Genomic DNA, 26,585 nt, shown 5'->3' on the forward strand with positions numbered 1-26,585 from the left:
TTTCCCAGTTCTCTAACTGTAGATTTTTGGACACCTAGGAAATAGAAATTCAACTCCATGGAGGTCGAGGGCTTCTTCCTGCCTTTGTCTCTCCCATATGATAGATAAAAATAATATTTGTGTGGGGTGCTAGAGTGACTAGACTACCAGTGGGAGTGTCAGATAGGTCTAACATTTGGCAGAACCATAATTATTTACACTAGCATTCCCCAACCTTTTTGGCACCAGGGACCAGTTTTGTGGAAGACTGTTTTTCAATGGACAGGGATTGGGGGATCGTTTCAGGATGATTCAGGCACATTACGTTTATTGTGTACTTTATTTCTATTAGTATTACATTGTAATATATAATGAAATAATTATGCAGCTCACCATCATGTAGAATCAGTGGGAGCCCTGAGCTTGTCTTCCTGCAACTAAATGGTCTCATCTGGGGATGATGGAAGACAATGACAGATCATCAAGCATTAGATTCTCATAAGGAGCCACAACCTAGATCCCTCGAGTGCTCAGTGCTCTATTCACGGTAGGGCTGGAGCTCCTATGAGAATCTGATGCCTAAGCTGATCTGACAGGAGGCAGAGCTCAGTCGGTAATGCTCTACTGTCTGCCACCTACTTCCTGCTGTGCCTGATTCAGGCCTGGTTCCTAAAAGGCCACAGACCAGTACCAAGGAGTCGTGTGTACTGTGTGGCAATAGCAGATATAAATCCTAACAACAAAGTTAAAACCCTAATGTGATTCACTATTTTATTTAGGGTTGCCCATTGTTTAAGGTAAAACTTGGCTGGGCACGGTGGCTCACACCTGTAATCCCAGCACTTTGGGAGGCCAAGGCGGGCGGATCACGAGGTCAAGAGATTGAGACCATCCTGGTCAACATGGTGAAACCCTGTCTCTACTAAACAAAAAATTAGCTGGGCATGGTGGTGTGTGCCTGTGATCCCAGCTCTTCGGGAGGCTGAGGCAGGAGAATTGCCTGAACCCGGGAGGCGGAGGTTGTGGTGAGCCAAGATCGCGCCACTACACTCCAGCCTGGGTAACAAGAGTGGAACTCTGTCTCAAAAAAAAAAAAAAAGAGTAAAACTTAATCAGTTGTGTTATTGTTGGATTTATTTCCCTAATCCCTAAAAAAGTTCATTGGTCATTTCTTTGTATCTGAATTCTGTACTGAGATTATAATGTTAATGGGATTGTGAAAGAAGTATTTCTGGTTAATATATTCAGATTTGTTTTACTTTAGACAGAGGCACCGAAGTTTTAGATGATAAACTGAAGACCTTGAAGAGTAGCATTTTTAAATTACCTGGCCTAAATCTTTTCATCAGTGTTCAATATTCAATAAGTAGATATTACAATTTAAATTTTAGAAATTGGACTCTTTCTCTACCATATTAGTGTTCTATGGTGGTCTGAAATGAGTGGCTTTTTTGGCCAAAAGGGTTAAGCTGCAAAGATAATTAAGTCACATTTTCCAGCATTACTTGCAGATACACAGCATCTCACCCACCTAAGTGTTTGTAGCATGTCAGACACTGTTACGATCCCCCGTCAGTCAGTCTTAGGCTCCATATCCTTTTCCCTGTGTGTGTGTTTTCTGCCCCTCTACCCTAGAGCCTTTCTGCTCTTCTCACTCTTTCCTAACCTTTTGATGTTCCTGGAGCACCTCCAGGCTTATTCTTGTCTTAAAAGAAATGAACTGCCAAGGCAGAGGCATTTGCTTTTTCACTTGCCAGGGCTGACTTATGTTTATATACCTATTCCATTTTTATATATAAAAAATGCATTTGTCTATACCCAAAGCCCATTTCCTTGTTTTTGTTTCCTGATGTAAGAGATCTTTGTCAGTATCATCTTTATAAATTGTATAACTTTTTTTCTGTATTTTCTCAAGCACAAAGTTTCAGGAAAAAGGAATTTTATAACTCTTAACATCACCACCAAAAAGCTTCTTATCAAACCCCCTTTTCTCCTTGGCACCATACTGAGAAAATCTCTATCCTCCTCAGATACTTTTAGAAAGTAGGTCAGATCTAAATAATAAATGAATCACAAAGACAACGTATGTATGAGAGTGATTCCCAGCTCTGTTTTTGTGACATTTCACAGCATCTCTAGAAGACTCAAGGGATTTTACGAAGACACCAAATTAATTTGGCTTTTCTAGATCTTGTGTGAGCCATGTACCTCTCTCTAGACGAGAACTGTGAAGTATTACATGAAATCATAAAGTTGCTGGATTTTTAAACATGTCTAAGGAAATAGAAAACTCTTACTCAAAACTCTTTTTAAAATTTCTCAATACAAAATAGTTCAAATACCTTTTATTTTTGTAAATAGTTTTATTTTTTTCACATCTTCAAAAGAAAGGGGCCTTCATTTGAAAAGCGAATGAAACATTTAATTTTTCATATTCTTACTTGCATCTCGATATTTTTTGTGGAACTACAACCTAAAGGCAATGAAATGTTCTATCACATCTCCTTTTTTCTTTTTTTTTAATTAAAAAAATTTTTTTAGCTGGGTGTGTTGGTTCATGCCTGTAATCCCAGCACTTTGGGAGGCCAAGGCGGGTAGATCACCTGAGGTCAGGAGTTGAAGACCAGCCTGACCAACATGGTGAAACCTTGTCTCTACTAAATACAAAAAATTGCTGAGCGTGGTGGCATATGCCTGTAATCCAGGCTATTTGGGAGGCTGAGGCGACAGAATCACTTAAACCCAGGAGATGGAGGTTGCAGCGAGCCAAGATTGTGCCATTGCACTCCAGCCTGGACAACAAGAGTGAAAAACTTCATCTAAAAAAAAAAAAGTTGTTTTTTTTTTTTTTTTTAAATAAACAAGGTCCCACTATGTTGCCCAGGCTGGTCTTGAACTCCTGGGCTCAAGTTAACCTCCTGCCTCAGCCTCCCAAAATGTTAGAATTAGAGGTATGAGCCATCACACCCAGCCAACCTATACAGCATGACTGACTTAAGATAGTTGTTAATGGTCACAATGTGTAGAAGGTATCCATTAACAAAATAGTTTCTTTCATCTTGAGAAAGGCCATTTGTAAAACAGTGTGTCACCATTTGCCATAACAAAGCAATACTGCTTTGCCAAAAGCCTAAATTCTCTGTGGCATACATAGTCAGGGAAATTTATTTCAGCAAGTGAATTGTTGGCAGAATGTATTGGGCCTTAGAGTATAGGTTCTTTTGAGGAAAGAATACTTAGCTTCGGTTTGCAGAGGAGGTCCTCTGCAGTTTTAGCTATCTGGTGAACTTGTCTGTCTTTCCTCATGAGTGACAGTGACAGGCTCCGTGGCAGCTCCCTGGGCTTTCTTGCCAGTTGCACACACTGACCGTTTGATATGTTGGCAGACAGAGCTGATTCTTGGATGCGTGTCTGAACCTCTACAGGTCTGCTTTTGGCAGAATGGAGTGTGACTCTTATCCCTTACCCATTAAGCTATCAATATGGCTTCCTTATCTTTATTTCTTTTGCAAACATGCCTTTGAAAGTGTTTGGCTCTTTTTAGGCAGTTTATTTGATAATACACAAAAGCAGAGGCATGTGTCTTATTTCGAAATTATATTGTACTTCAAAGGACAAGGGGGCATCTTAAATGAAGGTTTTTCAAAATAAGTTGACGGCTTTGATAGACTTATTTTGATTATTGATAAGGAGTTCTTTTCTAAGAGTTCGATTTAGAAGCCCCTGTGAAAATACAATTACCTCTGTTTAGCACAGAAAAAAATAGTGTGTGCCTCTCTGAGCCTGATGTGTTGTATATCATAAACTTTTCTTTTCTTTTGAAATTGAGTCTCATTCTGTCACCCAGACTAGAGTGCAGTGGCGCAATCTTGGCTCACTGCAACCTCTACCTTCCGGGTTCAAGTGATTCTCCTGCCTCAGCCTCCGGAGTAGCTAGGATTACAGATGGACATCGCCACACCCAGCTAATTTCTCTATTTTTGGTAGAGCCAGGGTTTCACCATGGTGGCCAAGCTGGTCTCTAACTCCTGACCTCAGGTGATCCACTTGCCTCAGCGTCCCAAAGTCCTGGGATTACAGGCATGAGCCACCGTGCCCAGCCGCGTATCATAAACTTCTTATCACTGTGAATTGTTTTGATGTGTCCAGATTTATATAGCTTATTGGAGGAAAACAAATTTTTTTATTTGGACTTTGGTGGTTGGGGTGTTCATTAGCCAAGCTTGGAAGATGCATATTTCAAGAAAGGTGGTCATGTGTAATTGCCATATATGGAGTCTTTTTAAAGCCCTGATCTGATTTACTGTAGCTAGAGCAAGCCTTAGCTGCGAAGAGCATAACCAAGACCCTGCAGTAGATAACGCTTAATAATTATCTCTGTAACAAGGCTGCTTCTGTGCTCCTTCCATTGAGATGTTAAAGCTGAGTGAATTTGTCTTACTGTCATGTAAAACATTCCAAAATTACTTGTTATTTACTGGAGTTTGATTCTGTTTGGAGCACTCAGAGTGCTTTGAAATTCTGTGAACAAAAGAGGCACTGTGAAAATGGATTCCAAACATGGAAAGCTCTTCTTAGCTGGTTGAAGGCTCAGAGACTGGCGAGCCTGAACTTCGGCAGGTAGTGCAGCCACCTGCTGGACACATGGCCAGACACAGGTTCCAAAGATTTAGGGCAATTTTAGTATAATCACAGGTTTTTCCCTGCCAGAGAAGCCCTTTGTAAACAGGGTAGGAAAAAAAAATCTTGTCCATTGATCTTCATTAATATAAAGCCACTCACTTGCTCTGTGTATCAATAATGTTTCAATTAACTCTACAATAATAATAGACTCAATTATATTTCTGTTGAGAAGGGAGCTTTTAAAATTATGATTTGGCATAAAGTCTTTTGTGGAATCATGACCTTAATTCAGGGTGAAACAAATAATTTACCATTAAAATAATTTTTAAGAGCAGTGGTTTTCTAAATTGGTATATACTGATAATATCTTTATAGAATTCAAATAATAGTTTTAAAAATGATTTTTTGATATATATAAAGTCTCTTGTGCTAGGACTTCTATTTCCTGTATTCTATGGCACCCTCTTAGTGTGCATTTTAACTTAATTATGTGTAGACTTTCTTTTATGTGTCACTTTAATCATTGAGCATAACTGAAGCTTACCAACTTTTTGTTCCTATAAAACACTGCAATGTTATTTCAATGCAATGAGATTTGAGGGTTTTTTTTTTTTTTTTTTTTTTGAGACGGAGTTTCGCTCTTGTTACCCAGGCTGGAGTGCAATGGCGCGATCTCGGCTCACCGCAACCTCCGCCTCCTGGGCTCAGGCAATTCTCCTGCCTCAGCCTCCTGAGTAGCTGGGATTACAGGCACGTGCCACCATGCCCAGCTAATTTTTTGTATCTTTAGTAGAGACGGGGTTTCACCATGTTGACCAGGATGGTCTCGATCTCTCGACCTCGTGATCCACCCGCCTCAGCCTCCCAAAGTGCTGGGATTACAGGCTTGAGCCACCGCGCCCAGCTGAGGGTTTTTTTAAATAGAGACGGTATTTCACCATGTTGGCCAGGCTTGTCTTGAACTCCCGACCTTGTGATCCGCCTACCTTGGCTTCCCAAAGTGCTGAGATTACAGGTGTGAGCCACCGCACCCAGGCTCAATGCAATGAGATTTCAGCAACGAAAATAAAGTAACAAGATAACTGGTCTAGGAGTGAGAAGACCCAAGTTTGTTTTCTGGGGTTTTTTTGTTTGTTTGGTGGTGTTTGGTTTGTTTGGGGTGTTTTTTTGTTTTTTTGTTTTGTTTTTTGTTTGCTTGTTTGTTTTGAGATGGAATTTTGCTCGTCCAGGGTGGAGTGCAGTGGTGTGATCTCAGCTCCCTGCAACCTCTGCCTCCCAGGTTCAAGCAATTCTCCTGTCTCAGCTTCTTGAGCAGCTGGGACTAAAGGCATGCACCACCATGCCCAGCTAATTTTCTATTTTTAGTAGAGATGGGGTTTCACCATGTTGGCCAGGCTGGTCTCAAACTCCTGACCTCAGAGACTGGGAAGCCTGGACTTCCTTCAGTTAGTGCAGCCACCTCGGCCTCCTAAAATGCTAGGATTTCAGGCGTGAGCCACCATGCCCGGCCTGACCCAAGTTTTACTTATAGTTCTGAGACTGATTTTTTTTTTCTCTCATTTGTTAATAAGTTACTTAGTCTCTCTGTTAGCCCCTATACCCATCCATAAAAATGGAAAATGAGACTCTCAGTTAAACCAAGTAGCATAAACTTGTCTCTCCCTGCTACTTACAACTATAAAACCTGGAAATGACACAAGAGACAATCTGGAGAACTCTCAAAGGTAAAAAGAGGAAGATCTGGTCAGGAACCCAGAACTGGCATAACAGCAGCAGCAAAGTGTCTTATAAACCCCCACTGAGCATAAGAAGTGGGCCTGGGCCTGGAGTTTCTTTCCCTTCAACCTAGCAGCAACAGAAGGTGGCCCGGGTAGGCTCATTCCTCCCCTAAGCTGAACGAGAGTCCTGCCAGCAGTACTAGGCCCGCCCAGCAAAACTGGCAAGGATTGGAAGCCCTGCTAATAATAATTGGCCACCAGGGGACTTCTGTGTCTCCTTTTCATGAAGGCAACAGAGCAGAAATAGCAAAGAACATCTCATTACAGCCGGCTTGGAATGGATAGCAGTCTTCTATGACTTCTGTCTCATTACAGCCGGCTTGGAATGGATAGCAGTCTTCTATGACTTCTGTCGTTTCACTTCTATAATCTAATACACTTGAAATTACAACATTGTAGAAACAGGGAACAGATTCTTATTTGCCAAGAGTCAAGGATGGGGGAGAAGCCAGAGTAGTGTGGATGTGGGCTGTAAAAGGGCACCAGGGATCCTAGTGGCCATGGAAATTTCTATATCTTGACTAATGTCAGTATCCTGGCTGTGATAGTATACCATAATTTTGTAAAATCTTACCATTGGCAGAAACAATTTATAGGGCACCAAGATCTTTCTGTTCTTTACAATTGCATGTGAAGGTACAATTATTTCAAAATAAAAAGTTTTAATGGTTTCTTTAAAAAATGCATAATGGTAATGGTACCTGCCATTTTGGTGCCAGGGAATCATTGTAGGTTTTCTGTTTTTTGTTTTTGAGACAGAGTCTCACTCTGTTGCCCAGGCTGGAGTGCAGTGGTATGCTCTTGGCTCACTGCAACCTCCGCCTCCTGAATTCAAGCAATTCTCCTGCCTCAGCCTCCTGAGTAGCTGCGATTACAGGTGCCACCACCACACCCGGCTAATTTTTGTATTTTTAGTAGAGACAGGGTTTCACCATGTTGGCCAGGCAGGTCTCGAACTCCTGACCTCAGGAGCACCCAAAGTGCTGGGATTACAGGCATGAGCCACCACGCCCAGACTCATTGTAAGCATTTAAGGAGGTACAAGCTGTGCCAAGCTGTGAGTGTCATCATATGGGTACACATGGTAGCTATTGGTCTTATCCATCCATGTTTCTGTTTCAGTTTGTATGTTTAGTATTTCTTTCTATTGTACCTTATCCAAAAAGCATTTACAGTAGCTTTTATATATTGCCATCTTTCATAAACTTTATTTATCTTGCAGCAAAATTTTTTAGGGCTTTCTTTGAACTGATCACCATATTGGGAATAAAAAGAATGGGATAAGTAGTGCAATAGACTGAACTCAGTCTGTTTCACATGTAAACAAGTCAGTCATGGGATGGATATAGAGCTGGCATTGAAAGCTTTGTATTGTAAAAAATTTATATATATATATATGTATATATTTTTTAAAGATAGAGTTTCACTCTGTTGCCTAGGCTAGAGTACAGTGGCATGATCTCAGCTCACTACAACCTCTTCCTCCCAGGCTCAAGCAGTTCTCCTGCCTCAGCCTCCTGAGTAGCTGGGATTACAGGCACACTACCACACCTGGCTAATTTTTGCATTTTTAGTAGAGATGGGGTTTTACCATGTTGGCCAAGCTGGTCTTGAACTCATGTCCTCAAGTGATCCGCCCACCTCACCTTCCAAAGTGCTGGGATTACAGGTGTGAGCCACCGCACCTGGCAACAATTTTAATACCAATTTAGAATGCATCTTACAATCAATATAAATGAGTCTTAGTTTAATTGGCAGCCTTTCTCTTGAAAGCTTGATAGTACATAAATAATGGTTGCATCTTACACTTAGTAACATCTTAGGTTCACTGAGATCTGGTAATAATGTCTAAAACTATTTTGTGCAGTTTTTATCTGAATGTTTTACCTGTTCTGATTTTATTAAACAGAATTTGGGGAGGAGATACTTGTTTCCTTTAGCTAGACTATTAACAATTTGAGGGTATGACAGTATATTTAGTGACATTCTATGGTAATAATATATTATTAACATACACCCAAATGATAAAAACTTATTTCCTCTTCTCTTTTTTCCTTTTGTTTTTCAAGTGTCGATATACAGTATCTGGTTTTATGACAAGAATGACTGTCACCGCATAGCAAAACTCATGGCTAAGTAAGTATATTACTGCATAAATTTAACTAATGGTATGTAAGAAATGAAAAATAATCCCCTTCCAGTTCTTTTTATTACTAAAATCTACTAACTCATGTATTTCTCCAATTTCTTTTTACACGAAAAACTTGGCAGAAAAGCTTTAAAATATATCTAATTATTATCTTACAACTCCCAGTGTACATTTCAGTTTCCTTCTACTCTTTCTTTACGTGTATATTAAGTAGATATGTGTGATTGTTTTTTACAAAAATAGGATCATACCGTATATACTGCTTTTCATGTCAACAGCATTTTTCCAGGGCATTAAATTTTTCTCTGTAGCATTTATAACGGCTGCCTTGTATCTAGCTCTGTAGACAGATGATGATTTAACCAGAATCTTGCTGTTGGACCTGTAGGTTAGGGCTGCCAGACTGCCCGGCTCCAGAGGATATCTGCATCAGGTGTACAGCCTGACCACATACAGTGGCTCTGATTTAGATTCTGTCCAAATTTCCATTGTTACAAGTGGTACTGTATGTGATAGCCCGATAAAGAACTCACACACACATCTGTATTTAATTCTTTTAAGTGAACTTGTTTTTGACACAGACACTAAGCTTAGCAGGCCCCAATCCACTCATGGTTTGTGTTCCAGAAGATATTTTGGTGACTCGGAACCTTGAAATTTGGAAAATTAACTTCCTTGAATTAATGTTCTAAAGGGCAGTTCATTCTGGAAGTCCATGACATGGGGCTGCAGGGGGCCTGAGGGACTACAGAACTCTTGGCCAAATGCTATAATAGGTAGATGGGTGTGTTCTGGTGCGCTTCTGCTTTTTTTCAGTTTTTGCCTGACTCTTCTTAGAAATGTGGACCTCTCTCCCCACTCCGCCATCCCCATCTGTCAAATCAGAATTCCCTTTCCTCTCTTGCAGTTTTTTTTTTTTTTTTTTTTTTTTTTTTTTTTTTTTGAGATGGAGTTTTGCTCTTGTTACCCAGGCTGGAGTGCAATGGCGCGATCTCGGCTCACCGCAACCTCCGCCTCCTGGGTTCAAGGAATTCTCCTGCCTCAGCCTCCTCAGTAGCTGGGATTACAGGCACGCGCCACCATGCCCAGCTAATTTTTTGTATTTTTAGTAGAGACGGGGTTTCACCATGTTGACCAGGATGGTCTTGATCTCTCGACCTCGTGATCCACCCGCCTCGGCCTTCCAAAGTGCTGGGATTACAGGCTTGAGCCACCGCGCCCGGCCTTCTCTTGCAGTTTTTAATCTACATGTTTAAAATAAAATAATCTTAAATTTTTTAACAGTCTAATCTTATTTTCTTTTTATTTTATTTTACTTTTTTTTTTTTTAGACAGAGTCTTGCTCTGTCACCAAGGCTGGAGTTCAGTGGGGCAGTCACAGCTCAGTGCAGCCTCAAACTCTTGGGCTCAAGTGATCGTCCCATCTCAGCCTCCCGAGTAACTGGTACCACAGGCATGCACCACCATCAGCTAATTTTGGGGGAGATTGGGTAGAGACAGGGTCTCACTATGTTGCCTAAACTGGTCTTGAAGTCCTAGGCTCAAGCGAGTCTTCTACCTTGGCCTCCCAAAGTGCTGGGATTATAGGTATGAGCCACTGTGCCATGCCAACAGCCTGATTTTAAACTCATGAAAGTATAAATAAGTAATTAACCCAAATCTCAGTTCAGGGTATATTTACATTGTAAAAGAAGGCAGATGTGGCTAAGGCAGGTTACGATCCAGGACTACTAACATGTCCTGATGGGAAATTACAAGCCCCCTGCTTTGTTGTCTGTTGTGGCTGTGAGCTTGCAGGGCAGGCTCATCTTTATTACTTGTGTTCACCCTGAGGACATGGTTCTTTATCAACTTGTAGTCACTGTACTTGAAAAAATGTTGACTCCCTAGAACCACAGTTTGTTTTTAGAACATTTTTTTCTCTTGAAAAAATAAAACCTTTTCTTTTTAAAATTTATTTATTTATTTTATTGAGATGGGATGTCACCATATTGCCAAGGCTAGTCTCAAACTCCTGGGCTTAAGGGATCCTCCTGCCTCAGCCTCCCAAGTAATTGGGACTATAGGCACAAGCCACCATTACCCAGCTAAAACTATTTTTCAACAAAGCCATTTATTTGATTATCACTTGTTTTAGCTTTGAAAGTGACAGAAAAGGTAGCTTACTTCTGGTTACTTAGAAGACACAGGGTTGTTGATTCATGGTTATCCAGAAATCCAGAATTTTTTCTAAACTTTGGAATGTATTAATATATAAACACTTTCTCCTGCAGAATGAGGGCATTTGGATCCTGAGTGAAATGGTCTGGCTCTTTTAGCTCTAACTACTATTGAAAGAAAACCATTTATCTGTCAGGCCAAGTGTCACCCCTAATGCAAGACTTCAAATGGTAAATGAAGTTGAAGACTGAAGGCCTATCTAAAAATATTTTATTGAACCCAAAATTAGGATGAGGAGTAGAAATGGGAAGCTGGAAGGGAAAAGAAGAGCACTGGGTCTTCTTTCACCAGAAATGCCCAAAAGAGGGACAATTGCTTAAATTTTCAGCTTGTTTGACTAGAAGCAGGTATGGTATTAAAACTGATTAGAGCTTGGGCACAGTGGCTGATGCCTGTAGTCTCAGCACTTTGGGAGGTCACGGCTGGGAGGGTTGCTTGAGGCCAGGAGTTCCAAGACCAGCTTGGCCTGACATAGCAAGACCCACCTCTGTTTAAGAAAAAAAAAGAAGAAAAGAAAGTGATTAGAGAGGCCAGGCACAGTGGTGTGTACCTGTCATCCCAGCTATAATACTTGTGAGGCTCATATGGGCAGATCACATGGGCCCCAGGAGTTCAAGATCAACCTGGGCTACATAGTGAGATCCCATCTCAAAAAAAAAAAAAAAAAAAAAAAAAAGCAAGATTAGAGAATACCCTGGTGAAACTGTTGATAGTGAGTTTTTTTGTTTTTTTTTTTTTCTATCAACATAGTATTAGAAGTCCTGAGACAGGGAGTTTTAAGTGTCTGGCCTATTTATGGCTGAAGAGAATACTGTATGTTACCATTAACTTTGTGATAAATGCCTTTCAGGTCACCAGAACTAAAAAAAGCTATCTGTCTTTGTTCTAAATCTGCCTGCATATGCCTGTTTGCTACATATTTTTTGTTTGTTTGCTTGCTACATGTTTGAGAATACCACCTCTACCAACCAAAAATACTAATACAATTCTTGTTAGCATGTTGTGCATTTAAATAAATGTGTCTATCAGTGCCCATTCTTTTAAATACAATTCTTCCCATCACTATTTGACAGCCACAATATAATAAAGATTCTCCAAGTAAAAAACTGATTTACTCCAAACAATGTTTATAAAAACTAGAAGCTAGGTAGGAAAATAAGTGAGCGTCTAGACCTATATTGTCTAAATTTGGATATTCTCTGGTCAGTGGTGGCAGAGTTGAAAACCCACTAAACTTGGAAGATGTTGACTCTCCTAAAGAGGAAATCTAGTCACCAGAAACTCTTTTTAACAATAAAAAGTTGTTTGAATGTTTGGCCACATAGACTATGTAAACGTTGGAGAACTCCTGGAAGTAAGCTTTATCCTGATCTTACAGATATCTTAGGGGCATGTTTTGGTGTTTGAAAGGAAAGGAGAGTGGCATGGGTGCTATTCATAAGAAGTCTGGATTCGAAGAGACCTTAGAGTCTAAGCCTCATTCATGTGAGAGTCCCTTCCATACCACCCTGACAGCTTCTGCTTTCAGCAGTGGTGAGCTTTATAAAATTCTGGCTCAGTACAGTGGTTCATGCCTGCAACCCCAGCACTTAGGGAGGCCAAGGTGGTTGGATCACTTGAGGTCAGGAGTTCAAGACCAGCCTAGTCAACATGGGAAAACACTGTCTCTACTAAAAGTACAAAAATTAGCCAGACATGGTGGTACACACCTGTAATCCCAGCTATTAGGGAGGCTGAGGCACAAGAATCCCGAACCCAGGAGGTGGAGGTTGCAGTGAGCCAAGATAGCACCACTGCACTCTAGTCTGGGTAACAGAGTGAGGCTCTGCCTCAAAAAAAGAAAAGAAATATTATTCTCTTAAACCAAAATAATCATAGAATCACTAGTCTGGGTCAGGGAAGAGTTAAATACCAGCATGGCCAAGTCAGGCAACATGTCAGGAGGTAGGTAGAAAACAGGCTGTGTGACAGAGTCCTTTATGAAGATGGATTCAGGCTGATGTGGCCTATATCTGAACATTAAATAAAGAATTTATATTTGGTTTGATTCTCATATCCCATACCAGTCTTTCAGTCTGCCATGAAGCTCATGATTCTACATTTGTTTTAGAACTAATAGTCTTATTAAGTCCTGTAAGAATCTAGATAGAGAAACTACATTTTACCTTAAAGCCACATTTCCCAAACAGGAATTCTGCCTCAGAGTAAAATTCTGTAGTCAAATAAAATTTGAGAAATTCTGTAGTCCTGCTGTTCTTGGAGAATCACAGTAAATTTTAGCATTCTTAAAAACTCAGCTGGCCAGGTGTGGTAGCTCATGTCTATAATCCTGGCACTTTTGGAGGATGAGATGGGAGGATGCTTGAGGCCTGGAGTTTGAGATTAACCTGAGCAACATGGTGGAACCTTGTCTGTACAATTAAAAAAATAAGTGAAACAAACAAAACTCAATGGGTGGGTTGCAGTAGTTCATATTTCTAATCCCAGTATTTTGGGAGGCTGAGGCAGGAGGATCGCTTGAGGCTAGGAGGTTTGAGACCAGCCTCAGCAACATGTCAAATCCCATCTCTACAAAAACAATAATAAAACTCGGGGATTCTGTTTTTTCTTTTTTCTTAAGTCTGTTTAATATTGTTTAACCCAGTATTTTTAAATAAAAAAGCAGTCTCTCTTCACCTCTTCACTACACTCTAATGAGAGCTCCTGGGCAGGCTGGGTTTTTTGTTTTTTAAAACAGAATTTCACTATGTTGCCCAGGATGGTCTCAAACTCCTGGGTTCAAGTGATCTTCCTGCCTCAGCCTTGCAGAGTGCTAGGATCATAGGCATAGGCACTGTGCCTGGCCTGAGTGAATCTTAAAAAATAAATAAATAAATAGTTGCCTTATTAAAATGTATTGTTCAAGCTTGAAAGCTTGAAGAAAAATATAGGAAATGATAAAATATGCATGTGCTTACCACCTAGCTCTCAGTTCCTAGCATTTTGCTGTAATTGCTTTAGATCCTTCTGTACAAGAGAGAAGGGGGTGTTCTTAAAAACCAGAAGCCCACTTAGTGATTTTTTTTTTTTTCCGAGTCAAGGTCTCACTCTGTCGCCCAGGCTGGAGTGCAATGGTGTGATCTCAGCTCATTGCAGCCTCTACCTCCTAGACCCAAACGATCCTCCCACCTTAGCCTCCCAAATAGCTGGGACTACAGGCTCATAACACTAAACCCAGCTAATTTTTATATTTTTTGTAGAGGCAGGGTTTTGTCAAGTTGCCCAGGCTCAGTTAGTGGTTTGTAAAAGGGAGAATAAGGGAAACCTTTTATTTGCTCATAGTGTTATTAACTTTTCAGGTTTCACCAAGACCTCTACTTTTAGGAAATGACTTTGTCCTTACTAGCCCAGTGTCAATCCAGACTTTCCACAGAGGATTTGTTCAACTATGCAGCCTTCCTGTGTCTTGGTGGCATTGTCCGTTTTCAAATTTACTTTACCAATTAGTTTGATTGATTTTGAAATACTTCTAGGGAAAAAGGGAGATACTTAGTGAAGTTTTTAATGTACCTCCACCAACTCTAGGAAGGAATTCTGTATTTTTGTCCTTCTGAAGGGTAAATATTGGCACTGTTGTTAATGAGACAATGAAATAGTAAGTCATGTATTCCTGGAATGAGGTAACTGAGGTTCTGTGTTATATATTGCAAGAATAATGTCATCATGTGACACTTTTAGTGTATCCTTGGAAGAATAACACCGGAAGAAATCTTGGGTCAGATTTTGTTTCAAGAGGCCTTTCTAAAACCTAGTTCTTCTCCTCTAGTGTGGTAGAAGAGGAGACACGGCGATCACAACAAGCTGCTCGGGATAAACAGAGTCCCAGCCAGGCCAATGGCTGCAGCGACCATAGGCCCATCGACATCCTGGAGATGCTGAGCAGAGCCAAGGATGAGTATGAGAGGGTGAGGCTCTCTGGGTGCTTGGGTGCTGACCAGGGAAGACCAGAAGGGGAGAAGGAGGTGTGCAGGAGACTCTTTTACTAGGGAAGCTGGACTCCAGGGCCAGCAGAAATGTAAGTTCAAAAAGAGAGCATGTTAGCATGCTGTAGTCAGTCCCAGCTACTTGGGAGCCTGAGGCAGGAAGATCACTTGAGCCCAGGAGTTGGAGCCTGCAGTGAGATATGATTGTGCCACTGCACTCCAGTCTGGGCAACAATGAGACCTTGTCTATTTTTTTTATTATTTTTTTCAAACAGATATGTCTTATAATTTTTTTTTTTTTTTTTTTGAGACGGAGTTTTGCTCTTGTTACCCAGGCTGGAGTGCAATGGCGCGATCTCGGCTCACCACAACCTCCGCCTCCTGGGTTCAGGCAATTCTCCTGTCTCAGCCTCCTGAGTAGCTGGGATTACAGGCACGCGCCACCATGCCCAGCTAATTTTTTGTATTTGTAGTAGAGACGGGGTTTCACCATATTGACCAGGATGGTCTCGATCTCTTGACCTCGTGATCCACCCGCCTCGGCCTCCCAAAGTGCTGGGATTACAGGCTTGAGCCACCGCACCCAGCCAAAAATATTTTTTTAATTAGCCAGAGGCTGCAGTGAGCATAATATTGTAAGAATGAATGCTCCCAACCCGGCCCTGTGGCTCATGCCTGTAATCTCAGCACTTTGGGAGGCCAAGGCAGACAGATCATGAGGTCAGGAGTTCCAGACCACCCTGGCCAACATGGTGAAACCCCATCTCTACTAAAAATTTTTAAAAAATAAAATAACCAGGCATGGTGGCTCGTGCCTGTAATCCCAGCTACTCAGGAGGCTGAGGCAGGAGAATTGGTTAAACCCAGGCAGCAGAGGTTGCAGTGAGCCAAGATCACACCACTGCACTCCAGCCTGGGTGACAGAGCAAGACTTCATCTCAGAAAAATAAATAAATAAATAAGATTACAAGAATATGTGATAAAGTAATATCATTATCTTTTTCTTAAAAAGGTGATTAAAGTAACAGTTGTGGCCAACAACATTTGTCTAAAATTAGGTGCTTAGTGTTATAGAAATTTTATTGTATGTTATTTACATTGGAGTGCAGAGCAAACATTTTGAGGTTGGGGGTTTTTTGTTGTTTTCTTGCTTTTTTTTTTTTTTAATAGTATTTCTGATAACCTTAAATGCCGTTTTGTGAGCCAAATAATAGCAAATTTTTTTCACATGATTTATTTTTTCTTTAACTTTTTAAAGAATCAGATGGGTGACTCAAATATCTCCAGCCCTGGGTTACAGCCAAGCACTCATCTCTCCAATCTGGGAAGCACCGAGACTCTAGAAGAGACACCCTCCGGGTCACAAGATAAGGTTTGTACAGCTAAAGCTCCAGCTTTGTCTTATGTAACAAAGAGTAACATTCAGTAAGGGTTCTAATGCAGTGCAAGTTTGATTTGTCACCTGTTTCAAGGTTCATATGTGCAGCAACATAATGACATCCTCCTGGGTCATTAGGATCTGAATCACTATCTTTCATTTGGATTTTGCAGTAGCCTCCTATCTAGTTTCCCATCTTTTGCCCCCTGGTTGCTTCTTACCTATTCTTAACCCAACAGCCAGAGTAATCCTTGCAAAACAAACTAGATCATGGTATTCCTCTGCTTAAAACTCTCCAGCAGTGTTCCAGCTCACTCATATAATATCCAGGATCATGACATTGGCCCATGAGGCTCTACCTTATCTGGTCCCTCTACCCCAGGCCTCATGTGTCACTCTGCATTGCTCACCTGGCCCCAGGCCCATTGGCTGTCCTGGCTTTCCCCAAATGTGCCAGATATGTTCCTGCCTCAGGACAGGCCTTTAATACTTTCCTCCCTGATAATGATTTGCTCCCTTTCCTCCTTCAAGTGTCATATGTCCTCTGTAAGTCAGGCCTTCTCTGACTCTACCCTATTTAAAATAACACCTATAATGCCAGCACTTTGGAAAAATACAAAAATTAGCTGGGCATGGTGGCCCGTGCCTGTAATCGTAGCTACTCAGGAGGCTGAGGCACCAGAATGGCTTGAACCCAAGAGGCAGAGGTTGCAGTGAGCCGAGATTGCACCAGTGCACTTCAGTCTGGGAGACAGAGCAAAACTCTGTCTCAAGGAAGAAAAAAAAAGTAACAACCCTTGGCCAGGCACAGTGGCTCACACCTGTAATCTCAGCACTTTGGAAGACCAAGGCCATAGCGAAACCCACCCCTTCTCTAGAAAAAATTTTAAAATTAGCCAGACATGGTGTCATGCACCTGTGGTCCCAGTTAATTGGGAGGTAGGAGTCTTGCTGGAACCCAGGAGGTTTGAGATTGCAGTGAACCATGATCACACCACTGCACTCCAGCCTGGGTAACAAAGCAAGGCCCTATCTCAAAAAGTTAATTTAATTTAAAAATAAAACAGCCGGGCACAGTACTTCTCATGCCTGTAATCCCAGCACTTCAGGAGGCCAAGGCAGGCGGATCACCTGAGGTCAGGAGTTCGAGACCAGCCTGGCCGACATGGCAGAATGCTGTCTCACTAAAAAATACAAAATTTGCTGGGTGTAGTGGTAGGCAGCAGTAAGCCCAACTATTTGGGAGACTGAGCCAGGAGACTCACTTGAACCCAGGAGGTGGAAGTTGCAGTGAGCTGTGATTGCGCCATTGCACTCCAGCCTGGGTGACACAGCCAGACTCCGGCTCAAAAGTAAATAAATAAATAAGTAAAATAAAACAACCCTCCCTCACCTTCATCTTGTTGTACTTATTTTCTCAATAAGATTTCTAACCAGCTAACGTGGTTTCTCTTTTTCTTCTTCTTTGTCTGTCTCCTTCCCACCAAAATATAAGCTCCATGTAAAGTAGTTTTGGTTTTTTATTTTGTTTTGGTTTTAAGCTATCTCTTACAGGGAAGAAGGGCAGTTTTATGAGCCTTGTTCGTTGCTGTATCCTTAGCATGTAGCACTATAAATATTTGTAACTGATAGTCTGATAAAAGAACAGATATCAAGTAAAATCCATAGTTTTTTAAGTAGGCTTTTTGTTTTGAGATAATTACAAATTTATATGCAATTGTAAGAAATAATGCAGAGAGATCCTATGTACCCATTACCCATTTTCCCATTGATAACATTTTGCAAAATATGGTATGCTATCACAACCAGGATATTGACACAATCCACACATCTCGTTCAGATTTCCTTTGTTATTTGTGTGTATATTCAGTTCTGCGAGCTTTGTATATGCACTACCGCAGTCAAGATACTAAATATTTTCATCACCACAAGGATGTTTTATGTTGCCCTCTCATAAACACACTGACTTCCCTGTCATACCCTCTTCTGCCTCTGCCTCCCTGACCCTGCCATCGTTTAGCCCTGGCAACTATTAATCTATTTTCCAGTTCTATAATGTCATTTTAAAAATATGATATAAATGGCCGGGTGCGGTGGCCCACGCCTGTAATCCTAGCACTTTGGGAGGCTTAAGGTGGGTGGATCACCTGAGGTCAGGAGTTCAAGACCAGCCTGGCCATCATGGTGAAACCCCATCTTTATAAAAAATAAAATAAGAAAAAGAAAAAAGAAGAATGTGATATAAATGGAATCTTATATATAACCCCTTGAGATTGTCTTTCTTCACTCAGTGTAATTCCTGAACATTTCACTGAAGTTACATGTATCAAGTTTGTTCCCTTTTATTACTGAGAGTATTACGTGATATAGTAGTACCAAAATTTAACTGTTTGACCACTCATCTGTTGAAGAATATTTAGATTGTTTTCAGTTTTGGGTTATTACAAATAAAGCTTCTATAAACATTTATGTACAGGTTTTTGTGTAAACATAAATTTTCATTTCTCTGGTATAAATGCCCAAGAATGCAAATGTCAGGTCATTTGATATTATGTGTTTTAGTTTAATAAGAAACAGCCTTGGGATGCTGAGGCGTAGATCACCTGAGGTCAGGAGTTCAAGACCAGGCTGACCAACATGGTGAAACCCATATCTACTAAAAATACAAAAATTAGACAGGCATGGTGGTGGTAGCACCTGTTATCCCAGCTACTAAGTAGACTGAGGCATGAGAATCGCTTCAACCCAGGAGGCAAAGATTGCAGTGAGCCGAGATCATGCCATTTCACTGTAGCCTGGGCAACAAGTGAAACTGCATCTCAAAAAAAAAACCCACCAAACTGTTTTCTAGGAAGTCTGTACAGTTTTACATTCACATCAGCAATGTATCCGTAATGTTTTTAGATATTTAGATGATAATTAATTTAAACCAAATTTTGTATTCTACCTTCTTGTGCCACGTTTTTACTGTATCTGGATTAAGGGTCATCGGAAGTGTGCAGTGGGCTTTCTACTTCCCCTTTATAAATCATGAGTCACTCCGCCTTCCTTTTGTGAATCATGAGGTTAAGGGATCTTGTACCACCTAGCCCAGAGTTACTGTAAGACCCTAAGAAAGGAATGGACCAGAAAAAAAATGCCTTAAGAATTGTAAGGTCAGGCACAGTGACTCACACATGTAATCCTAGGACTTTGGGAAGTAGAGGCAGGTGGATTGCTTGAGGCCAGAAATTTGAGACCAACCTGGCCAACATGGTGAAACCCCGTCTCTACTAAAAATACAAAAATTAGCCAAGTGTGGTGGCACATGCCTATAATCACAGCTACTGAGGAGGCTTAGGCAGGAGAATTGCTTGAACCCAAGAGGCAGAGGTTGCAGTGAGCCAAGATTGTGCCACTGCACTCCAGCCTGAGTGACAGAGCAAGACTCCATCTCAGGGGTTGGGGAGCCTCCACTTTTTAGGTTATAGTGACAAAATTTTATGAAATACTGAGATCTGGATATTGTTGGAAGCTATGTGATTGGCTAAAATTAGCTTAAATTTGTAATCAGCCCCACGCACAGTTACTACATTTGTTTACTAACACTGCCATCTAGTGCTGAGGAGCAAGTACTTCTATCAATCCTTAATAGTATTACATTCCATTTCAGTTGCATAATTCACTTATTTTTTTTTTTTTTTTTTTTTTTTTTTTTTTTTTGAGACGGAGTTTCGCTCTTGTTACCCAAGTTGGAGTGCAATGGCGCGATCTCGGCTCACCGCAACCTCCGCCTCCTGGGTTCAGGCAATTCTCCTGCCTCAGCCTCCTGAGTAGCTGGGATTACAGGCACGTGCCACCATGCCCAGCTAATTTTTTTGTATTTTTAGAAAGACGGGGTTTCACCATGTTGACCAGGATGGTCTCGATCTCTTGACCTCGTGATCCACCCGCCTTGGCCTCCCAAAGTGCTGGGATTACAGGCTTGAGCTACCGCGCCCGGCCGCATAATTCACTTATTAAACTTTCCTTGGGAATGTTTCTCTAGTGTATTTTGGTTTTACTTGCTTCCTGTATTCAAGAATAATGTTTGCCTTATAGTGTGCCCACTGCAGTGACCACTAGCTCCAAACAGAAATGCGAAATTCTCTAACATCAATTTTCTGTGGGATGAGGAATGAACCTGATGCTGTATGTAAGAATTTTATCCTTCACCATACATGCTGTTGCTCACTGAATCCCATTTCCCAAGCTAAAATGGTCAGACTAACACTTGATCTATGTGAACTATGTGAAGTATTAAAAAACTCATAATCCAGACTCTTTTTTTGTTTTCCGGCTCACCACAACCTCCACCTCCCAGGTTCAAGCGATTCTCCCATCTCGGCCTTGCGAGTAGCTAGGATTACAGGCATGCACCGTCATGCCTGGCTAATTTTGTATTTTTAGTAGAGATGGGGTTTCTCCATGTTGATCATGCTGGTCTCGAACTCCTGACTTCAGGTGGTCTGCCCACCTCAGCCTCCCAAAGTGCTGGGATTACAGGCATGAGCCACCATATCCAGCTCAGAATCCAGACTTTAAGCATATTCAAGCATGAGGAAAGAATAACATTTTACCTTTTCAGTGGATGCTGGAAGGTTAATTCATTAATAAATAAACACAGCTACTAGAGGAGGGCAACCAGCTTTTCTTATCAGAAACAGAAAAGAAGCCAGGCATGGTGGCTCACACTTATAATCCCAACACTTTGGGAGGCCGAGGTGGGTGGATCACCTGAAGTCAGGAGTTCAAGACCAGACTGACCAACATGGTGAAACCTCATCTTTAAAAAAAAAAAAAAAGAAAGAAAGAAACAGAAAAGAATGCAGGGACAGTCAAGCTTCTGGGGATTTGTGTGACGAGGAATGTTCTGCTCACCCAGGCTCCTGTGACAAATTCAACCAGTTAGGTACAGCTGTATGTCACTTAACAATGGGAATATGTTCTGAAAAATGTGTCGTTAGTTCATTCTCCGAACATCATAGAGTGTACTTGTACTTTCACAAACCTAAATGGCATTGCGTACTAACACCTAGGCTCAATGGCATAGCCGTGTCTCCTAGGCTACAGACTTGTACAGCACATCATTGTGCTGCATATTACAGAATTTGTTGTCTATTTTGACTTTTGTTGAGTGGATTTGAAATGTTGCCAAGGAGTTTCAAACAAACAGCTGTGTTCTTGATGATTCTTTGCATCGGGAGTGACCAGGAGGTTTATAGTAGCCTAGCCGTGGTCATCTTACCAGGCGTGTTGTTGGTGTTGTCTTGCATTATGGGGATATGATATTCCAGAAGCATTTGATGAACTTTTGTTTGGTACTCCACGCTTGCTATTAAGACCACATGGTGGGCCGGGTGCGGTGGCTCACCCCTGTAATCCCAGTACTTTGGGAGGCCAAGGTGTGCAGATTACCTGAGGTCAGAAGTTTGAGACCAGCCTGGGCAATATGATGAAACCCGTCTCTACTAAAAATATAAAAATTAGCTGACCATAGTGGCGCACACCTGTAATCCCAGCTACTTGAGAGGCTGAGGCATGAGAATCACTTGAACCTGGGAGGCAGAGGTTGCAGTGAGCTGAGATCGTGCCACTGCACTTCAGCCTGGGCAATAGGGCAAGACTCCATCTCAAAAAACAAACAAACAAAAAAAAGATCACATGGTGTTTATGTGATTATAGTTTAAGCCAACTTCAATTTATTGAATGCTTTTTGGGCACCAGACATGATACTGAGAATTTAATTTTCACAACAGTGTTCTAAGATCATTGCCACAATGTCCACACTTTTCAGATAAGGAACTAGATTAAAAAGATTATGCTGGGCTCAATGGCTCACTACAAAAAAATTTAAAAATAAACCAAGTACAGTGGCATGCACCTGTGGTCCCAGCTACGTGAAAGGATTGCTTGAGTCCGGGAGGTCCAGGCTGCAGTGAGCTCTGATCACACTACTACGCTCCAGTCTTACTGACAGAGTGAGACCCTGTCTCAGAAAAACAGAAAGAAAAAGAAAGATTATGTAATTTTCCCAATCAACAGCTGAGGTATTTTTGATTTCAGACCCTAAACTCTGCAGTTTTTTTCAGAAGTAAAAATACGAAGAAATTGAACCATGTAAGATCTTTAGTATTTTTTTTGTATCTACAAATATTGATGCTGCCTTATATTTGAAGTGAGATTCTAACATTAGTGGAATCTCTTTATTTAATATTTTTGAAGGCAAAATGGTTTAATATGAAGCTACAACTTTTTACAGCTGTGGGAGGTTCTTGCCTCTTCCTCCACAAGAGTTACTTTTTACCAACTGAATTTTTTCAGACCTGCCTTGTTCCTCTTACCTAGCAGGTGATGCTGTCCTCATACCAAGGAGAGAAGACAGAATGGCACTTCCTTAACTTCTGTCCTTGACATGCAGACTTGCCTGCGTGCTCATCACTGCTGGCCCTCTTTTTTCTTGTCTGTCATGATCTCCTCCTGACACAAGATCTCTTGCACCTGCCCCTTAAGCTCCCTCTCTCCTCATACTGACCTCCCCCTCCTCCCCGAGAGGACTTTGGAAGAGAGCACTGTGGAGTGTCTGCTATGTACTGATTGGATCTGTGGTCCTGGGTGGCAGTGCCATTGCTTGGGTAGGCAAGTCCAGGAGCAAGAAAGGTAAGGATTGGGGAATCTTACCCAAAAGAGAGCCTGCCTTGGCACACTTGCTTTCCATGTTGTTAGGAGTGCTGACATTAAACACACACTTCCTATGTGCTGGCTTCCATACGTTTCAGCCTCCCACCAGCCCTCCCTACTTTATAGAGGCCTGAGACTCAGAGTGGACAGCACTCCTCCATCCATACAGCTGGAAAGGAGCAGGCAGCAGCGGTCGGCTCCAGGCCCTGAATCTGGGCATTTAATAGGACATCACAGCTCTGGCACTGCAGCATCCTGAGTGGATGCCTTTGTTCCCTAGACTTGTATTACCAGTTTTGTGTGTGTTTTTTGTTTTTTTTTTTTTTGAGACAGAGTGTCGCTCTTGTTACCCAGGCTGGAGTGCAATGGCGCGATCTCGGCTCACCGCAACCTCCGCCTTCTGGGTTCAAGCAATTCTCCTGCCTCGGCCTCCTGAGTAGCTGGGACTACAGGCACGCGCCACCATGCCCAGCTAATTTTTTGAATTTTTAGTAGAGATGGGGTTTCACCACGTTGACCAGGATGGTCTCGATCTCTCGACCTCGTGATCCACCCGCCTCGGCCTCCCAAAGTGCTGGGATTACAGGCTTGAGCCACCGCGGCCGGCCAGTTTTGTGTTTTAAGAACACAAAATAACATTACCATTTTGTGTTCTGAGTCAGTACCTCCATGTTCTAGATGTCCCACAGAGACCTCCAGACATGTTCACAACTAACTTGAGCATCCCCCTCTCCCTCAACCTAGGGGCTTTTCCAGGGCTGCCTGCCCACGCAGTGGCACCACTACCCAATACCCAGATAGCAGGGTGCCCTCTCGGCTCCATGCTCCTACCTGGCCAGCCACCAACTCCTTTTATTCCAGCTCCAGTTCTCATCCTCTTCCCTGCCAGTATCTTAGACTCTCCTCAGTCTCACCCCTCCAATTTGTCCTTTACGTGGCTGAGCAAGTGCACATCCTAAAATGTAAAGCTTGATGGCTCATTCTCCGAACATGTCCCCATTGCCCTGTGGATAAAGTCCAGATCCTCTAATGTGTCTCAGACACTCTGCAGTCTGCCCACTGCTTCTCTCTTTCCCCGTCACCCTCCTACCCAGCCTCTGACCCAGCTGTGCTGAAGCACGTGTAGCTGTCTCAGTGACTATGCTCCCAGCCAGCTGGCCTTATCCCTCCCCACTCAGCCTTCTGTCCTGCCGAGTCCTGCAGCTCTGCCCTGCAGGGGCCTTATCACCAGTTTTCCTGGCCGCTTTTTTCACATCACAGTCACAACACAATGCCTGGCACCTGATAAATTCAAGAATTTTTGTCAAATGGATAAAACAAACATTCACCTAGACAACACTGGGTTTGTTTTCCTGTAGAAATATGATCATACCATAGTCCTATCAATATTATACTAATTTGTAGTGGACTTTGAGGCCTTAGAGACTTTCTGAGACCTTGAAAATCATGTGTTTCAGTGAACTAATTTTTTCACTGTAAACAGATCTAAACAACTAAGTAATTCACTCATTTTAGGAATAAAAATTCGAGGCCGCCTGTGTTTTCAAAGTGCTTTGGTATGTCTCTCACTAAAATGTAAGCTCTGTGAGAACTGTTACTCCCTTGCTACATGCCGTGGGCCTGGGTTAGCGCAGCACCTGACGCCCTATTAGTTCTCAGGAAATAAAGGTTATTGACTATGGCAGTACTGCTTAAAGGTACAGGAAAGCGTGAATATTTTTCCTTTGAATGGTTGTAATGGTGTCAGTCAACCAACTTACTAAAATAAATGTAAATTTTAAATTGTCAGGCTTAAATGCTTTGCTTTTTCTTAAGAATTCTGTGACTAGGGAATAAGGAGCGGGGAGTGGCCCACTGTTAAATGGTTAGATTTATTTTCTGATATTTGGGACCCAGTCTCTGAGGTCCAGCACCTAGCTTTTCATCCAGAACAGTGAAAGGAAACATCGACTCGCCTCATCAGCATTTGGTCCCTGTGTCTCCTCTAGTGTCATTTCCCTACGTATGTTGCTGACATGAGGCAACTGGGCACAATTAGCTTTGCCAAGAAAAGGAATGGTGAATTCTGTTGCTGCTACCCAGGGACCCTAAAAATTCGAATTATATTACTAATGCAAATTTCCAGCCACCACTCTGGGGACACTAGATGAGCCTGGGCCTTAATCCTTAGTACATCTTGATTTTTTTTTTTTTTCCATTCCTTATTTTTATACTCCATCCATCCTTTATTGTGCAAAATCTTTTTTTTTTTTTTTTTTAAGGCGGAGTTTCGCTCTTGTTACCCAGGCTGGAGTGCAATGGCACGATCTCGGCTCACCGCAACCTCCACCTCCCGGGTTCAGGCAATTCTCCTGCCTCAGCCTCCTGAGTAGCTGGGATTACAGGCATGTGCCACCATGTCCAGCTAATTTTTTGTGTTTTTAGTAGAGACAGGGTTTCACCATGTTGACCAGGATGGTCTCGATCTCTTGACCTCGTGATCCACCCGCCTCGGCCTCCCAAAGTGCTGGGATTACAGGCTTGAGCTACTGTGCCCGACCGATTGTGCAAAATCTTTTGGTTTCTGGAAAAGAAGTTCGGTTATGCTGATGTATGAGAGACCTTTTATCACTGGGTGGTTTGATTTGTTTTTCAGTCTGCTCCATCTGGACACAAGCATCTGACAGTAGAAGAGTTATTTGGAACCTCTTTGCCAAAGGAGCAGCCAGCAATTATGGGTCTGGATTCAGAAGAAGTGGAGAGGTTGCCAGGAGATGCCTCCCAGAAAGAGCCCAGTTCATTTCTACCATTTCCCTTTGAGCAATCAGGAGGAACCCCTCAATCAGAAACCCTGGGTGTCCCTTCTGCCCACCACTCAGTCCAGCCTGAAATCACTACCCCGGTGCTAATCACTCCAGCCTCCATCACACAGTCCAATGAAAAGCATGCCCCAAGCTACACAATCCCGTTGAGCCCTGTTCTCAGTCCCACTCTGCCAGCTGAAGCTCCTACTACACAGGTTCCCCCCAGCTTACCTCGAAACAGCACCATGATGCAGGCAGTGAAGACCACGCCTAGACAGAGGTCTCCACTCCTGAACCAGCCAGTCCCTGAGCTAAGCCATGCCAGTCTGATTGCCAACCAGAGCCCCTTCAGGGCCCCATTGAACGTGACAAACACAGCTGGCACATCCCTCCCAAGCGTTGATCTTCTCCAGAAACTCAGGTTGACCCCACAGCATGACCAAATACAGACACAACCACTTGGGAAAGGTGCAATGGTAGCCAGCTTTGCTCCGGTAGCTGGTCAGCTGGCCACACCTGAGAGCTTCATAGAGCCTCCCTCTAAGGCAGCAGCAGCGAGAGCAGCGGCCCCAGCCTCTCTGAGCAACATGGTGCTTGCTCCCCTTCAGGTAATGGCAGGAGGGTGTGGGTGGGTAGGGTGGGTAACTAATTGGATGGGATGAAACTACAAAGACCTTGGTTTTAACTGTCATGACACTGACAGTTTTAAAGCGTTGTCTCTTTAAAGTATGTCAGTGGCTAGGAGACAGGTGAGGTAAGAAGCCCTATCATGAACAACCAAGTAACATATTTTCTTATCTGGATATGCATTTTAGCTGGGGTTAGATGTTTTGCTTTTGTGCAACAGTTCCAGGAGTCCTCAATTGACTCATGACCAAATTATGCCAAAACTTAGCTCCCTTCCCAGCTCCCACTCTACTTTCCTACCTTGTGCCAAGTAACCTAGAGGTCCCATAAGAGCGTCCTAGACTTGGAGGTATGAGTTCAAATAAAGTTCCTTTTTTCACATTGCCT

The 26,585-nt window shown here is 42.3% G+C and overlaps 1 protein-coding gene across 1 annotated transcript in view; it reads left to right on the plus strand.

The window, feature by feature from the left end:
• The window catches only part of DCP1A (decapping mRNA 1A), a 53,721-nt gene that overhangs the window by 18,785 nt on the left and 8,351 nt on the right, over nt 1-26,585 (plus strand). Inside the window, exons 4-7 of the mRNA XM_039477423.2 lie at nt 8,450-8,516; nt 14,555-14,693; nt 15,970-16,083; nt 25,424-26,179. Coding sequence (XP_039333357.1) covers nt 8,450-8,516; nt 14,555-14,693; nt 15,970-16,083; nt 25,424-26,179 — 1,076 coding nt within the window. The remainder of the gene's footprint in view (nt 1-8,449; nt 8,517-14,554; nt 14,694-15,969; nt 16,084-25,423; nt 26,180-26,585) is intronic.

Source organism: Saimiri boliviensis, chromosome 8, assembly GCF_048565385.1.
Source record: "Saimiri boliviensis isolate mSaiBol1 chromosome 8, mSaiBol1.pri, whole genome shotgun sequence".
Taxonomy (NCBI): Eukaryota; Metazoa; Chordata; class Mammalia; order Primates; family Cebidae; genus Saimiri; species Saimiri boliviensis.